We start from the raw sequence: 18,656 nt of genomic DNA, 5'->3' as shown, positions 1-18,656 counted from the left end.
ACTTCTAACAAACTTGTGAAAAGTATTTAGCTAGAATTGAAATAAAAAAATATAATTATTTTTGTAATTTATGTTTTACTGTTTTAATAAAATGCAATTATTTATACATGTTAGTAACATGAAAAATAAATTTAATTTAAAATAAACATTTTTTATTAAAATGAAATTTATTTTATGCTGTTATTAATATTGTGTGGTATACTAAATTTATAACAGTATAAATATTTATTATTGCGTATATATTCTACATTGTTCTTAAAATAAGTAAACTAAATGCTTATAGAAAGTATGATAAGTATTAAATATTTGCATCTTTAAAAAAAATCTTTATTTTATATGTTCATTAAACAATATTATAAATCTTGTATATTGTACTGATGAATAATTGACAGTTACACATTATCGTAGAATATCTTAAATTAAACTTAAAGATGTGTATTGTATGCGCGCGAATCCTACAAAATGTACCATTCTCTCAGAAGATTTCATTGCCAATTTTCGCCCACTTCTTTACAAATGTATCAAAATATCCATATTGGTCATAATACGCACCACTACAGAATTATTCACGAATGAATCTTCGATCTAAAAACAACAATATAATGTTGTGACACGTGCCAGTGACGTATGTGAGATAGTTTGACATTTTTTTTTATCGTGCAACTCCTCTACTACACTTGTAAGTAGATAGATCGTTGAATGAGTCGGCAGCTCGTTTTATCGATGGTTGAACTAAGAGTATTCTACTCCATATATCTCTCTTTCCGAGTGCACTATATTGAATTGGGCGACTGTGTACACAAGTTCGAACAACCACCTTTAGGAAACGGTTATCAAATGTATACGCATCGGAATGAAGAAACAATTTAAGTATTTTTAGACATTATAAATAATCAAGCCTATAGGGTCTTACGTGTAATAATATCTATGCGATATCGCATATTAAGCAAAAATATAGTTTTACATTATCAATAATGAGTAATAAGGATTTAATATATAAATAACACAAATAAGTATTTCAAGTTGTGTTCATGAAAATATTTATAAACAGAAAAGTGTAAAACAACCCTTAAGTTTGAAGACACAGAACTTGTATATATTACTTTCTGAGAAGACAGACTGGAAATGAGGCGTGTGACTAGGTCTTTTGTCACATCCATCTAAATCTGCCTATGTGCGAAACTGCAGCTGATGTATTTCCTATAGATTAATAACTATTTTTATATTGATTTTAAGTACACAACTCTCTAATTGCGCAATCAATTTTTATACAATTTAATCAAAATATTTCTCAAAAAAATACATTCGGATAATAAAAAACTCTTATCTAATATAATATTTTTAAAAATCAATAGCGACAAACTGATGCTCAAGAAATAATTCAAAGGATACCGAGAGAAGAATGCAATTCTTGATAAATACATTTTGAAGCTCATGTAACGTAATAAAGAGCATAAGAGAGCGTTCATCATCCTCTGCTCGGCACCTTCGCCACCGTAGTCGGCCAAGCCGAGGTCGATTTGGCAACTACCTTCAGACAACGTGGGCGTCTAAGCGTGGTTCAGCGGTTCCCCTCGGCGATGATGAAGACGGCAAGAACGACGACGGTGACGAAGGTGTTCGCCGTTCCTGGTGGGGATCCAACATCAATGCGCTTGCGTCGGTCGTCATTTTGACGAAGCCATGGAACGGCCGGCGCGCCATACGAACGACGACGGGTCGCGCACTACGAGTAGGGCGCTGGTCGGCTCCGAAACCCCGAAGAGGAGGAAAAAGAAGATCGTGGACGGAAGTGGAAGTGGACTCACCGACGACTGAGGCCGAGGCGATTTCACTTAGCCAGTGGCGGAAAGGAAAACCGTTACGGGCGAAGGGTGTTCAAATTGAAGAGCCACGAGAGGACTTGAGTCCCGAGCACAGGGAAAGCCAGAGCATTTGTTGAAGACAAGTAGAGGACGAAAAGGGGAAGATGTCGTCTTCAGCGGTTGCTAAAACCTCCAAGTATACGTATCGCTCTGCCGGCGGTGCGGGTACTGCCGATGTTAGCATCGAATACAGCGCCGACCTGAGCGCTCTCAGCAGACTCGAGGTAGGTCCTGCGAAAAGGTGCCTCTATGGATACGTTCTTCGATAGGAGAGAGAACAAACAGCGATGATAAAAAAATGCCTAATTCCTTAATTGCTCATTTTTATTTTTACATACTATCCTCTAATTATATTCTAAAGAAATCGGATGAATCTATTGCTTTGTCAGGAAACTAGTTAAAGAAAAAAGTTTTGAACAACTTAACGAAATTATAATAATTAAATAACCGAAAAAGTTTATAACGATATGTTTTAAATAAATTTTTAATTATTATTTAACATATTTATAATTCAACGAAACAATTTTTTTACATGAACAAAAGTTAAAAATTTTCATATTTCACTGAAGCATTGCAATAAAAATGTATTTAACAACGGGAAAAAAACCAGAGGAATCTATTGGCTATTTTTCTAAAAAAATACGGAAGATCAAAGTCAGAGTTTTAAATGAATCTACGAGAGTTGCCAGGCTACTTAATTAATACCACAGCGATTACATCTACATATGATGGCGAATGAAAGAGAACGCATCGACCGACGTTCTCCAGCACTTCCTGAGGAAACGCACGATCGCATCTATTAGTCGCTATAGGTTTTAACGAAGATGAAGCTTCAACGAAAGTTTCCGTGCGCGTCGTTAAAACGTCGATCATCAGTGATACGCGATGGATTCGCACATGAACAATGCGGACCAGTGACCAATCGCGAAGGTAGTGAACCACGAAAGTTCAGTGACCATAAGGGATGTTAGTGCCAATACGACGAGGAAGCAAAGTGTAGCGACGTTCTGTAGCTATCGGATTGCTCGTGCACGAAAATAGTCGGTGAAATATCGGTCTGAAATGACGATCGTGCCAAGGCGCCAGATCGATACAGCTTCGAGATACCGCGTCCATCAATGCAATGCTAAGTCCACAGGACACTTTGGCCGATCCTTGCCCGAGGATCTGGCCTTTCCAGGACGTATCCCGTCTCAAGGGAGAATATAATGGAGAAGTATAGTCGCCTCTACCGTGAAGTAAGATTATTTTTTCATCCCTTGCGAATAGTGGCCTGGCTGCTTCTCTTGCGCGCAATCTAACGTCGATGCGCGCCTTTCTTGAAATAATCTCAGCCGAGCGGCTCGAAGACGCGCTAAGCAGACATCGCGACGTCGTTCTCTCCTTCTACCGAGGACGTATCTATTCTACGGAGGCCGTCCGTCTTTCCGAAATACCGAGCCTCCGCTCTCGGGTATTTTTGTCGTACGATTACGTAAAGCGTCGACCCTCTATAACGGGCGCTGTAAAATCCTCTAATCCTCATTGCCTCTCTTTTCAGGACAAAATCCGCCTGCTACAGGATGACCTGGAGTCTGAGAGAGAGCTGCGTCAGAGGGTGAGTTCTATGAATGTTTTTACATCCCTACAGCATCTGAAGCTTCTTTATTACAATGGCGGATATCGATGGCGCCTGCTGTGATATTTGATATCGAAATTTTCGCAATGTTAAAATTTGACGAAACTCTGCTATATATAGCAGTAAATAAATGATTGACTAATAATTTTATATACATTTTTTTATTAAAAAATTATGGAATGTTATCTAGTATCTAGATAATCATTGCAATTTTTTTTATTGAAGTATAATTTAATTAATTATTATTTGTTATTTTAAATAGTTAAAGAATAATACAAGCGCATAACACGGTCTAACTATTACATCATAATAATATCAAAATGTAGCGCTAATAATAATAAGTAGATATGTTTATTTAAAAAATACTTGCTTATAGAGCATGTATATTTTATAACAAGATTAAAAGAAAAATCAAAAGTTAATTTAATAATCCAACTTATAAATATAGCTTCTTACAAATATAGCTTCTTTACCGAAGAAGCTGATAAAATTTCCATTTTGTTAATTATTTATGATCCCAATTTCGCAATATCAAAAATTTTCTAACAGTGACCAAAGATAGTATCACGTTGTCCGAACAGAAATATACAATCTCATATCGATGATATACCAGTATACCATTAATTAAAAATGAGAAGGATTAAGGATAATTCAAGGATTAATTCAAGAGTGGGGAGCAGTAGGTCGAAATGTCCAGCTCTTGAGTTGCATCTATTTTTAGGAACGCGAAGCTCTTCGGGATCGTTCCCGCATTCCTGCGCTGTATTCACACTGTTCGCCTACTTTCATAAACGAGGAAAACGCTATCATGTTATCTCTACAAAAATTTAAAGTTTATAAATGTTTCAATCTCACATTGCAAAAGTTCATACAAACACGATCGTAACAGTACATAAAGATTTTATATAATATTTAAAAATAATTTAATTCCATTTACATAAATAAAAAAATGTATTTTGTTTTTTAAACCATAAATTTAAACTAATTTCTCTCGTTATGTAAAAAATGTTTTTAATTAAAAAATTAGGTTTTACAATTTTATGAAATTTTGTACCCGTCTGACGAGATCATATACGACAGAAATTACATTCTATATAGTAATAATATTCATCTAGTTATGTGTGTAACAAAAAAGACACACCGAAAATTTCAAATAAAAAGAAATAAATAAAATTCTATAAGAACTTCTCAGATTTCGTTGTCTGTTAAAATTCCACAGAAATCGGATTGGTGTGTAACGGACGCCGTGACTTGAACGACTGCCAAAAATTTTCCTCGCGTTTCGAAGTTATAAAGCTCGAAAATTGATATGACGGTTACGGCGCACGGTGTACGCTTTCAGAACACCTTACATATCTTCGTTTATGCGGAATGCATCACATTACATTTAGAAACGGCAAATCTTTTAAATATATTACAGACCAAACATGAGTGAAAGTACATAGTTTATTTAATTCTCTGTGATACATATATGTATACATAAGTACATTGACAATTTAATTTGACCATGAATTAGCAAGCGTGCTACACAACTGTAATAAAATTTAAAAAAATAAAAGACTAATTTTATACACATTCTTTATATTAAATTAATAAGTTTGTGTGTATTGTATTTGTAGTGCCGATAACAGTTGTTTCTTTTATGTGCACTTATTTTTTAGAATCTAGTAGTTATTAGATATTTGAAATAATATTAATTAAGGCAATCATTAAGGTCATCTATTAAATAATTATTGACGTATATTAAATTAAATAAAATCGTAAAGCATAATTTCATGCAATTAATTACATAAGTAATATCGCGATCTTCCTTTTTCGCATTAAACGCGTCGTTTGTAATATGAATAAGTCTCCCAATATAGACACGCCGCGCTCAAAAATAGATCGTCCTATTCACGATGTGAAGTAACCTGACGTCAAGCTACCACTTAAGATACCGTGGCGAAGCACGCTTTTCCTTAATCAAAACAATAACCACAACTTGCATTTGTCACCAGAATTCATCTTTAAAGCTCTAGTTTCACATTTAATTACATAAGGCCAGATTATATAAAAGAATATATAAAAAAATGTATAATATAAAAACATTTTTAAGCTAAAAGGGATATATCTTAATAAATAAATTAGTATTATTTATTATTTATTTCATTTCAAATATATATAAAAGAAGTGATATAAAATAATATATTGAATAGTATAAACTAACATATTATTTTTGTCATAAATTTTATTTATGATCAATTTTAATTAAAATATTATTATTCTTACATTATTGTAAAATCATATTTATAAACTTCAATCTCCTATATCCTAATGTATAAATATCCTTATTGCATCTTAATTTAATAATTTATTTTAGTCTCTTGCAATATTGACTTTACATAAAACTTACAAATGTAAATGTTAATAATATCATAATTTGAAATCGTAAATTTGAAAATTATTTCTTTTTTCATGCAATTTTACGATCTTGCAGATCGAACGCGAGCGCGCTGATTTAAGCGTGCAAGTCATCCAATTGTCCGAACGTCTCGAAGAGGCCGAGGGTGGCGCCGAATCTCAAGTAAGTTTGAATCTTGAACAGAGATAACTCCTTTGATTAGGTCAAATGCTGTTACAAAAAAATTATATTAAATAGCTAAATATAAATTATGCACAAATTAATGTTTTCGCTTATAGTTTGAGATCAACAAGAAGAGGGATATGGAACTGGCCAAATTGCGTAAGCTACTTGAAGATGTCCATCTCGAGAGCGAGGAGACCACACATCTCTTGCGCAAAAAACATCAAGAGGTTGTCGTCGATTTTCAGGATCAGATTGACCAGCTTTCGAAAGCACGTGCCAGGTTGGTAATAAAAAACGTCGTAATTAATGAAGAACTCTTTCCACCAATTCTAACACTACAATGGCATAATAAGTATATTAAAGATATTTCTTGTAATATTTTTTTATAATTACTTGTCTCACTATATTAAGTATATTTTATAGATTCGATTAGATATCTTAAGCTCTCAAACTTAATTATTTCTACTAGAAAATGACTGACCAAGACCATCAGGTATCTGTACATTTCAGAAAGTGCGAGCACACTCGCGATCGCAAAGCAGCCGCAATGTAAACGTTTGTTAATCTTCTGTTTAAAACCGCGCGGAGCGCATAGCGCGTGTTGCCAGGGAGCAACAAATAAACTGCTGAGAATAGGCCGGAAATTCAGTGCGTAGCGAATAGCGATTTTACAAGGAAACGAAGCGTCCCGCGAATGTGGAAAAGACAGGACGCTAATAGGGAGGAAGCGTAATGAATCACGATGTCACGTGGGGTAATTATAACGCGTCTCGTCACAAACGAGAGTGTACGTAAGAAAATTTGCGTGAATTATACAAGTTGCACTGGCCATGATCCAAGCCAGAAAACGACTCGCAACTGAAATACACGAAGTTTCAGTACCCCGGCTCTTCTAAACATAGTCGCTTCTTCGTGGCGCCGTACAAGGACGATGACAGCCCTGGAAACATGCGTTAATTAGATCGCTAATTGGCCGCGCAATGAAACGTCCGTGACCGCTTTTAGTTTCGCTCTTTTGATTACTTCCTTGAAATTGATTTAATAGAAAGTGAAACAGAGAAAACAATTTCTTTTTAAACAATCACATGAGCTGTCTGAAAAGCAAAGCCTCCTTCTACTCCACAAATTGAACTCCACGTGTTACTTTAAAACAAAATTAAACAATCCTAAAAATTTTCACAAAATATTTTCTCAAGTATAATTTTTAGTTAAAGAATATAGAAAAAATTGTATAAGATAACTGAAATGTATTTCACAATTAATCGTATATTTAATTCTTTAGTAAACATTCTTTTCAAGGCATATTTAAATATAATGTCAAATTTTAAATTATACCAATATTCATAACAGATTAACTTTGCATTAAGTTATATAATAAACAAATATATAATACATTTAAAGTTATGGTACACAAGCTGTAAATTGCATGTTTACAATATTTATTAGATCGGAAATCCATTAAAAGAATATGATTAGAATTTAATTTAAAACAGTCAACGCACACGCATAGTTGCTAAAAATAATATGTAATCAGCGCAGCTGTTATTTCGTTTTAGAAATCCAACGACGCAAGTAGCGTCAAATATACTCGGGTTACATTTTCCTCGTGATTTCACTGCCGATTATAAATCGTAACCCACGCAACCTACGACATTGACAAAATTTTTGAATATCGTAAAAATAGAAGAGTCAATTTGCAAGTAGCATCTTCATTCTCAATCTTCTTCATCAATAATCTTGCATAATATTTTCCTGTGATTTTTATTCCAACTTTATTCGTTCGTATCTATCATTGTAACTTTTCTTTCTCCAATTTCAACATTTCTACCAGAAATTAACTTCTTCAAACGTGTCTCAAATATGATGCGATGCCAAAAGAGAAACAGAATTTTCATCTGTTTATTTAGGATAAATTATGAAGGGTGTTTGATAAGTCTCTCTACGCTAGTCTTCTCTTTCTTCCTCAGTGCAAAAACATACTGTCTTCCTCTATTTCTCGTTCTCTCTCTCTCTGTCTCGCTTTTGCTCGCACGGCTTATAACTATTTTTAACCGTGCGAGTCGCGCGGTAATCCACAACCCCAACGTTGGCGCGCCATATTAGTACACGCGACCGGCCAGAGAACCCCCACTATCTTCGGAATCGGCTAACTGACATCTTACACCCTCTATCACGTGTAGGAGTGGATCCAGTATTGCCCAAATTTCTTCATATTCCAGAAAAATGGAATTGCTTATGATGTTCTTTCCAATGTGTGCATTACGCATGGAGAACACTGCACGAGAGAAACAAGGTGTTGCATTATACTTTGTTTTGGGGATGACATGTAATATTATCAGTTTAAATATCTTTTCCAAATTTTTGTCTTTCTTTTTATATCTAATATTATTAACGTGTTTCATAGAAGTTTTCAATTATTTTTTAGAAATTATTAAAATTACTAGAAATATTTTGAAATTTGCTTTATGCATAAAAACTATTTCAATGTTTTAAAAATGTCTTCTTGCTTATTTAAGAAGCAAATTTCTTTTTTTCTGTGTTTTTTCTGTAGCATATAATACTATATGATTATTTATATATTTTTGATCTCATTTAGTCAGTCTCATTAAAATCGTAAAAGTAGTGCTTTAATATCGAATTACAATATTCTGAATACAATCTATTTAATATATTGACTAAATTGTATAAAAGTTTATTGCGATTTTTACGTAGTATTATATTTTATGTAAAAAAATAGAGAACAATTTTTTAAAAATAAAACTCTTAGAAAAACTATTTTTATGATTTCAGGGCTGACAAAGAAAAATCTAAATTCCAACAGGAAGTGTATGAACTCCTCGCTCAACTTGACAATGTTACTAAAGAAAAGATGATGTCAATAAAAACAGTCGAGAAACTCGAAATACATATATCTGAATTAAACGTCAAAATCGAAGAATTAAACCGTACGATTGTCGATATTACCAGTCATAAAACTCGGCTGTCTCAAGAAAATATTGAATTAGTCAAAGAGGTGCAAGATCTCAAGGTAAGGCAATAGATATTTTACGATTTAAAGCGTAATTATATTTTTTAATTTACTATAAATCACTAATTACTCAAACAAAATTCTAGGTGAACATCGAGAATGTTACCTATTTGAGAACACAAATCGCGGGTCAACTCGATGATGCCCGGCGTCGTCTTGAAGATGAAGAACGTCGTCGTGCGTTGATCGAAGCTTCTTTGCACCAGGTATAATTTTGTTGATTTCGATAACTTTTCTTAAAATGTATAATTTATTTTAAATATTTAATAGCTCAAATTTTCTTCAACACAAGAAATTAGGTAGTATCTGTTGAATAATTAAGTAAATAAAATTTAAGTTAAAATTAGGCTCAATCTAATCTAATTTGAGAAAATCCAATAAAGAACCGACACTGGATGGCTCTTTATTGACATTTCTCATTAGATAATTAAGTAACATTTATTATTACGTTAAAAATATGTATTTTATATTTTACACTGCTGGCCATTAAAATTGTAACACGGACTAGAAAGACATGAGATATCAAAGTGATATTTATATGGCAGATTATTTATGATACATGGGGTATATAGGTTGAGGTGGAATTGGAGTCCGTTCGCGTTCAGTTGGAAGAAGAATCTGAAGCGCGTTTGGATATCGAACGTCAATTGGTCAAGGCCAATGGAGAAGTCTCGATATGGAGGTCGAAATATGAGACTGAGGCCAACGCTCGTATCGAAGAGGTAATAAACAAGCTTATCACAAAAATATAATTTCGTCAACTTAATGCTTTTACATGTTTGCATTATTTATTTTCTTACTTCTCATCCATATTGAAATCTGAGATGACAAATTATTAATAGATATTCAATATGACTTTGACAGGTAGAAGAACTTCGTCGCAAATATTCCGCTCGCATCCAAGAACAGGAAGAACAAATCGAGACCTTGCTTGTGAAGATCAACAACCTTGAGAAGCAGAAATCGCGCTTGCAATCCGAAGTAGAGGTTCTGATCATTGACTTAGAGAAGGTAAGATTTCATTGAGCTTTGTATTGGTATATCTTTTCTGACTAAAATAAATAATTTCACGTTTTTACAAAAATTTTTTATATTCTTGCAACTTCTTTTTTAAGGCCAATGGAACTGCTCGTGAACTTCAAAAGCGTGTTGAACATCTTGAGAAGATCAACATAGAATTGAAGACTCGCTTGGACGAAACTCTCGCCATGTACGAGCAAAGCCAGCGCGATCTCCGCAACAAACAGCAAGAACTGCAACGTGTAAATGCCGAACTCGACAAGACCCGTGAACTGAAAGATCAATTGGCTCGTGAGAACAAGAAACTTGGAGGTGATTGTCATCATTTTTTATTCACGCATGTGCAATTTGAAAATACAGTGTAACATAACAACACAGTACAATCATAAGTTGTGAATTTTTGTACTCAATTATTGTATTTTGAAAGTTAGTTTACACTCAGATATGTTTTTAACAAAATTGAAGTTCCTTTTATATAATTTATTGTTTTATCCTCGAATTGAATAACCTCTTGCATAAAATAGATATTTTCTATAGAAAGTAGAAAATTATTTGAATAATTAATTAGATTTCCGTAATCTAATTAATTATCTGTAAATTGAAAATTTATAAATAATTTATTAACTTTAATAACTCTTATATAGACGATCTTAGCGACGCAAAGAATCAGTTGGCTGACATGAATCGCAGACTCCATGAACTGGAGTTGGAACTTCGTCGATTGGAGAACGAACGCGAAGAATTGGCTGCTGCTTACAAGGAAGCTGAAGCAGTGAGTAATTATTTATATTTATATAGCGCGAATAATATTCTAAGTAAAAAGATATGTATAAGACTATAAGACTTAGCAGAATAATATTTATCATTAAAATTGTTTAAATAATTTAATATTTAAAGAAAGATTTAGTTTAACATACTAAACTTGAATTAATTTCAGTAATTTTATTTTAAATTAGCGTTTCTCAAAACTATTTTAAATAATAAGGCAGACTTGTTTGCTACAATATAAAAATAAAAAAAAATGCTTTATCAGCATTCCTTAAAAGTATTATATAAACTAGATTGAATATAAACATTGCATTAAATTTAAGTCACACTGTAAGGAATAAGTCTTCAAAAGTAGATTTTAAAATTAATGCTCGATTATAAAGGGCCGCAAAATTGAAGAACAACGTGCTCAGAGATTGTCAGCCGAATTGAGTCAAATGCGTCACGAATTCGAACGTCGCATTGCTGAAAAGGACGAAGAGATTGAAGCTATTCGGTAAGTTTTTAAAAATAATTGTTTTGTTTGTTTTTTATTTACTGTACATATTATTTATAGATTAATTAATATTAACTAATGGATTTATTTATTTAAAACCTTTTGCAACAACATATAATTTACATATATATATTTTTTTACTACTAATTTTACTACTAATTGTTTATTACTTTCAAATCTGCTATACTGCAAAACATTTTTTAAATTACTTTTTAAAGAAAAAAAAATATATTAATGATTAAAATAAGATTTACATTATTCCAACCTGGGATTAACAGAAAATTGGAAAAAAAATTGTTTTTAAAAATATTATATTAATGCAATTATGCTAATACATGAAAAAAATATGACTTTTGCTTAAATAAATTTCTTTCAACTTTTAATGAAATTATTATGCATTACGCGCGCGCGCGACTGTTCTTGGCATTTCAGTTTTCTAGTTAAATCATATGTAATACGTCATCGCTAATGCAAATTGCAAAAAGTATTACAAATTAATAATAAAACACAAGTATCAATCGTATTATTTAAGACTGATAAAAATCAACACTAATTTTGATTAGTCATCGTAAATAAAGAAATGCTATTATTATTCTATAATAGATATGTATCTTATATTAATTACGTTTTGCGATAATGAGATTATATATGTCATCAAGACTTATAATGAGCATTTGGTCACTAGTGTTGATGCCGAAATAAAATAAGTGTAAAGTAAAAGGATTAATATTAGTAAAGATAGACGACATTTTATACAACGGTACGATGCTATTAATAAGAGCAGTAAGTTCGATCAGTCATGATCTAATTATTATTGAGAGGTGCTGATTGGTTGTCCCCGATGTGGCAATCGCAATGAAAACTACAAAAGATACCACTTAACCATCGGCCCAATTTTCGTCGATCCTCTTGTCGCAAGTGTCACCGTCATTTATAGACCTGTCCACAGAAATCACGAATATATAAAAAAATTTATTACACAATATATTAAATTAAAAACCGAAAGTCTGACAATGACAGATAATCAAACTTTCTAGAAACAAAAAATCATAAGAGACGACAATCTAAAAGACTTTTTACATCAATTATAACACTTTTCTCCATCGCAAATTTTTAAGTTACTGAATCAAAAAGTAAACATTTTTGTGTGGACATATAAAATTGTTATCAGAAATGGCAGGTTACATGCCACCGATTCATATGCCGTTGGAATCAAAATGGCGGCATTATCCCACGTACATCTACTCAAGAAATTACGGATACGGGATAAATTATTATCAGCCAATGATTGATTACATGGATACCAAGCGACTCACTTCGAGATCACCTTTACCAGAGCACGATAGAAAAAAAATAGAATTACCTGAATTACCCTGGTCCGACGGTAGAGTCTTGTGGGAAGACAAAAAGGTGCAGCCCTATACGAGAGACGATCTCATTAAATATGCAATCGACGCTGAAGACGAAGCCAGAGAGCATCTGTCTCGTTTTAAGGTACGGTAGCCAGAAAAGTGCTGAAATTTTCGCGATGAGGAATTTCTGAGAAATACGAGGCGCATCCGTTCTCCGAGTGCCGCGCGACTTGGCGACTGCATGACCTTTTCAATTTCTAAATTTGCCGTGGAAGAGCCTGCTTCGTTTCAAGTGGCAACGATCAAAGACATATGCACGAATGTCATACGTAATTCGTGTCATTATTGACGTCGTTGCATGTTTTCGTAACTTATTTGTCCGTGTTTTTTAGTAGAATTACGCAATAACAATACATCATTCTCCTTTTTATTTAATTTTATGTATGTAACAAATAAAAATTAATTGTGTAAAACAAATTTACTTCTTCGATGATATTTGCAATGTAGATTTCCTTTTAGATCGTAATTTTATAAAAATGACATGTCGGGAACAATATAAAATATTAATTAGTGACAAGTCAATTTTAAAAAAACGCAGAAAAATATTAAGTAATTTAATAATTTGAATCTCAAAACTCAGATATAAAATTTGATTATCTCGTAACATAATATACTTTCAAGAGTAATTCGCATATCATATACATATAGAGAGAACAGAGCTTTTTCTTTTTATTAGTATTTATCAAAACTTTCTTAAATAATTCGCTGTGAGCTTTCGATCAGCTTAGAAAAATTAACCGAGCTAATAAAAATATCGCGAAAGCACTGTAAATGAACGGTACTCTTGGCACTTAATTATTTGGACCATTTCTCAGTTCCGTTTAAGTCAGAACAGTTTGCCAAATCGTGCAAAAATCCATCTCTCGAGACGAAAGGGACAGTAGGTGTTCGGTGCATTGGCAGTCGCTCTTGAATCTCTCAAGAGGGTCGGTCGCGAGTGGTGGCCGATTACTTTCGCATTCTGGATCGCTGCGGCTAAGTTTAGGTGATCACGTCGCGCAAGTGCGCGTTGCACGACGGAAAACGGTGGCGCCCGTTAGAAACGTCCGCGTAGAAAAACACGAGCGGCCAGCGTGCGACATAAAATTGACGCTGACCATCTGTCTGCCTGACGTGCCCGAAGATAGCAAATCGCTCGGACTTCAGCCTGGCAAAGACCGTGCAGGCCAGCCGCGTGACCAAGGAGATCTTTCCGCGCACCGGAAAGGACCTGAAAAGACTGCCCATGCCGCTGATGTACGCCAACTCTCGTGCCCGCGGCGAGGTCAAGGAGATTCAGCGGGAGACGATGAGCGATATTAAGCTGCAGGCGTTGAAAGATGTTCAGCTGACGACCGAGGTGAATGACGCGATGGAGCATGCTAAAAGCCTGCGTGGAAAATCTGCGAAAGCGATAGAATTCCATCTGAGGACAGAAGCGCTGAAGAATCTGTCCAAGAGCCAGGAGTTGGCTGACATCCGGAAGTTCCAAAGGGACACCGTGCATTCTCTCTGGGAAGAGGCGCGCGGCAGATTGATGAACGAAAGGGCCAAGGCTCTGATCGATGAGGATAAGCTGACGCAGCCGTTTGATACGCTCAGCAGGGAGCTGCGCGGATTCGAGCAGAAGTCCAGCAATTATTTTCTAGATAAGAGGTATCAAGATCGGGCGAGGCGAGAACTTTTGTATGGGTGTCGTGGATGCGAGTATTATAATGTTAAGCGTGGTAGATAGGTAAGAGTTGCGTTACGATCGAGTTCTCAGTAGAAAGAAAGGTACAATATTAAAGAAAGGTACAATATTAATTTTTAGAAAAGTAGAATGTGTCAAATAAAAATAAATAATTTTAATAGCTTATATTTGCTTTTATGTCTAGAAAAAATTTATTTCTTTTAAAATTTCCATAATTTTAACATCCCCTTTTTTGTTCCAAGACATTATACATATAATTTTAATATTAATTAGTGTCGATTTTTAAAAAATGGAAAGATTATAAGATTAAAGTGTTATTTTTTGTTACCATTATTTCTGACTTTTAGCGATTTGTAAAAATAGTCGAAAATTAAATCCCAGGATGGATAAGGTAAATCAATGGAATCTAAAAGATGATAACAAAGGAGAAAATATTAAATGTTAAAAATTTTTGTAATTGAGAGAGTAACTAACAAAAAATTATTAAGAGAATTTCTAAAAATAGCAACCCGATTGGAATTTTAATTACCACATTGCTTAAATCATATTTACCAAAATGTAGAGAATAAAAAAATTATATTTGAAATGTTGACGTCGAATAAAATTAATAGCAAACAGACCAGTATCGAAATCGAGCAGCTGAACGCCCGCGTGGTAGAAGCTGAGACGAGGCTGAAGACCGAGGTTCAGCGTATAAAGAAGAAGTTCCACCTCCAAATCACCGAGCTCGAATTGTCCTTGGACGTCGCCAACAAGAACAATATTGATTTGCAGAAGACCATCAAGAAGCAGGCTCTCACTTTGACCGTAATATCGAACTTACTTAACTTTGCCAATATGTCTATAAATAGCGCCCGTCATATACGTTGAATTAATTTGTTTTTCAGGAATTACAAGCCCATTACGACGAAGTACAGCGCCAGTTGCAAGTGACCCTGGACCAACTGGGCATCAGTCAACGTCGTCTCCAATCATTGACGGCCGAGCTCGAGGAAGTCCGCGGCAATTACGAATCCGTAAGTAGAGAGATTGATTTGATGGAGCTTAACTTGAAGGTGATTGATTACAATGTGTGTTCGAAAAGTTTAGTTTATCCTCGGGATAAGCGAAGGTACGAACAAATATCACGTTACATAAACATACACACGTTACGTAATGCCTGTGTAAAGCGTGAAATTGTGTTGAAAGGCCCTGCGCGCGAAGAGGACTGTCGAGCAGCAATACGAGGAATCGGTCAGCCGCATCAACGAGCTAACTACGATCAACGTGAACATTGCTTCAATGAAGGCTAAACTGGAGCAAGAACTGGCCACCTTGGCTGGGGATTACGAAGAGGTCACTAAGGAGTTGCGCATTAGCGATGAGAGATATCAGAGAGTGCAGAATGAGCTCAAGCACACCGTCGAGATTGTCCATGAGGAACAGGAGCGTATTGTCAAGATTGAGGCTATCAAAAAGTCGCTGGAGATCGAGGTGAAGAACTTGTCCGTGAGATTGGAGGAGGTTGAGGCCAACGCCATTGTTGGAGGCAAGCGCATCATCAGCAAGCTCGAAGCCAGGGTGAGAAAAGAGACGAAACTTTCCTTATTTTCAAGAATATCATACATTCTTTAACGTATAAATTGAAAATTGAATTCTTTTAAATATAATTTTTTCACAATTAAATTAAGTAAATATAATGTTTTATTAAAATATCTTTTAGATCTCGTTAACATTTTTTTTTGGTACAAGAAATTTTGCATTTATCAGAATATTAATTTTTAACAAATTTTTCTATAATTCTTGCTGTCCTAGATTCACGATCTGGAACTCGAGTTGGACGAAGAAAAACGCCGACACGCTGAGACTGTGAAGATACTGCGTAAGAAGGAGCGCAATATTAAGGAGGTAATGATTCAAATTGAAGAGGACGCGAAGAACATCGCCCTGCTGCAGGAATCGTATGACAAAGCCTCCCAGAAAGTCAGCATCTACAAGAGACAGCTGCAGGAACAGGAAGGCATGTCCCAACAAAGTGTCACCAGGGTTCGCCGATTCCAAAGAGAACTCGAGGCCGCGGAGGATCGCGCCGATACCGCGGAGAGCAGTTTGAGCCTGATACGCGCCAAACACCGCAGCTTTGTCACCACTTCAACCGTGCCCGGTTCCCAGGTGTACCTTGTCCAGGAGACGAGGCAGGATCTGTAAAATAATCACCGTCACCTCACCTTTTGCCACTTCGAACGTCGTGTCGTCGTCTTTATAAACGTATGTTCAATATAAAGACTAAAAGTATATGATACATACAATAACATAAAATAATAAAATTTTTTTAGTAATTCCTAATCCATTTCATACGAAATTAAAGAGCAAATCGATTTTCTAATAATTGCGTAAAATTAATGAATAATTATACATTTTAGTTATTTTTAAGGAAGAAGAAAATTTAACGTGGTACTTAATTTTGCCAGACATATTGAACACCCTACGAGAAAAGAAGGAAAAAAAAAGAAGACGCGACATCAATCATCGTAAAGAGGCCAAGAGAGAGTTTTCAACGGGCCGCACGGCGTGTTATTTTCGAGGGGTTTAAATTGGAGCAGCCAGAATACGCACCTATAAACGTATGAATATCGATGCGAATACAGTGCTCGCTGTCCCGTAACGACCCGTCGTAAATTCAAAATTGCTTGGCCAACGAAATGCGATATATCGCAACGAAAACGTTAAAAGATAAAGGAAAATTAATGCACTATTTAAGAGATTTATTCAAAATCACAATTTATCAAATATGTCGAAATTAAGAATCAATATATTGTTTAACAAATAAAATTTAACGATCTTCTCGCTTCAATTATGCGAATATAATCGAACGTGAGGGCAGAGAGAAACGGATAAGAAATGCAAGAAGAGAACAATGGCAATTCACGCCATTCTATACGCGCGTATCGCAATTGTATTTAAAAGGATAATTTTAATTCTATTCTATTACTATATAGATAGGTAACTATTGCCCATATACACGACTCTCACTATACAACATACACAATAACCTGTGTCAACAATTAATTTAATAAATAAAGTGAAACACGTACGTACGAAAATGTTTGCGTGCTTTATTTTCCATGTTCCTGAAACTGTCCTATGAAATTTTATTAGCAAGGATTATTTTATGTCAAAATAAAATTGAGAATTTTTTCTAATATTGTAGATAAATATATTAGGATTATTAAACATTCATACAAAATTATGTTTTTAAAAAGGTAACACAACGACGCTAACTATATATACACGCACCCTCCTCCCCCTTACCATACAGTATGTTTAATTAAAAACTAGCGTTCGAGAAATTGTAATTGTCAGTACTATCAAATATAATTATTGTACTTCAGTTTACGTACTGTAGAAAAATGTAATGTAAAATAATATAATAATAATGTTTCGTTCTATTATTATTTTTTATATTTTTAACTGAGAAATATTTAACAAACAATTTTAGTATTGCGCAATACACACAATTGTGCTGGTCAGTCGCGAATTTCATTGCAAATTTTAAATTACACGAAACGATCGTAAAACCAAATTGTCGTATAAAACATTTCTACTTATTTAAATTTTATTGTTTGATACATATTTAAAAATCTGATGATAGAAGGTATCAAAGAAAAATGAACAAAGAAGTACATTAAAGTAAATTTAATTTATTCGAGCTAATTATTTTTTTCGGACCACTATGGCGTTTATTAGTAGGATCCGCTTAAAAGCCAGATTTGTGAAGCCCGAAACATATGGAAGTTCCATTTCTAATTGTACATCTCATAAATGTCTTAAATTTATTTTATCAATTTGCTGTTCTCGTGTTAAATCTTGTCTCATACGTCGGGCTTCAATAATCTCGCATTTCCAATTACAAATCAGGAGTTAATAATTAATAACATTAGGTACGTATATCTATTAACAATATTTAAGATCCATCCACACACCGCCAGGCACGCTTTATACAGCGGCAGTAATTTAATGGTTGATTTAACACACACAAGTCACCGGTTTTTATTTTATAAATCGTAGAAAACTCGACTTCTATAGTAACAAATGAGCGTATCGTAAAGAGTCGCGGAACGCGATTGTTAATTTGTTATATTAACGAAAAAAAGTGGAAAAAACTTTATCGAGCTCGATAAAGCCGATTGCTATATTTGTGCCACGAGACACGCGAGATACGTGGTATTGCG

At 34.3% G+C, this 18,656-nt stretch overlaps 1 protein-coding gene across 2 annotated transcripts; it reads left to right on the top strand.

The window, feature by feature from the left end:
- The first annotated feature begins 1,682 nt into the window (after nt 1-1,682).
- Nucleotides 1,683-17,528, top strand: LOC105452569 (paramyosin, long form). Of its 2 annotated transcripts, none has more exons than XM_011693783.1 (16): nt 1,683-2,089; nt 3,406-3,462; nt 5,960-6,046; nt 6,163-6,329; nt 8,840-9,077; nt 9,164-9,283; nt 9,650-9,799; nt 9,942-10,088; nt 10,193-10,409; nt 10,742-10,869; nt 11,249-11,361; nt 15,057-15,252; nt 15,333-15,461; nt 15,634-16,005; nt 16,240-16,692; nt 16,896-17,528. In XM_011693783.1, the coding sequence occupies exons 1-15, from the start codon at nt 1,970-1,972 to the stop codon at nt 16,630-16,632; spliced, it is 2,634 nt and encodes an 877-aa protein (XP_011692085.1). In that variant the 5' UTR covers nt 1,683-1,969; the 3' UTR covers nt 16,633-16,692; nt 16,896-17,528. The 2 variants fall into 2 exon arrangements, with proteins under 2 accessions (XP_011692085.1, XP_011692086.1); XM_011693784.1 differs by having other exon boundaries at nt 16,859-17,528.
- Nucleotides 17,529-18,656: the final 1,128 nt, after the last annotated feature.

Source organism: Wasmannia auropunctata, unplaced genomic scaffold (assembly GCF_000956235.1).
Source record: "Wasmannia auropunctata unplaced genomic scaffold, wasmannia.A_1.0 LD336029.1, whole genome shotgun sequence".
Lineage (NCBI taxonomy): Eukaryota > Metazoa > Arthropoda > Insecta > Hymenoptera > Formicidae > Wasmannia > Wasmannia auropunctata.
Note: the sequence above shows the minus strand (reverse complement) of the source record. Positions and strands in the feature narration are given on the sequence as shown.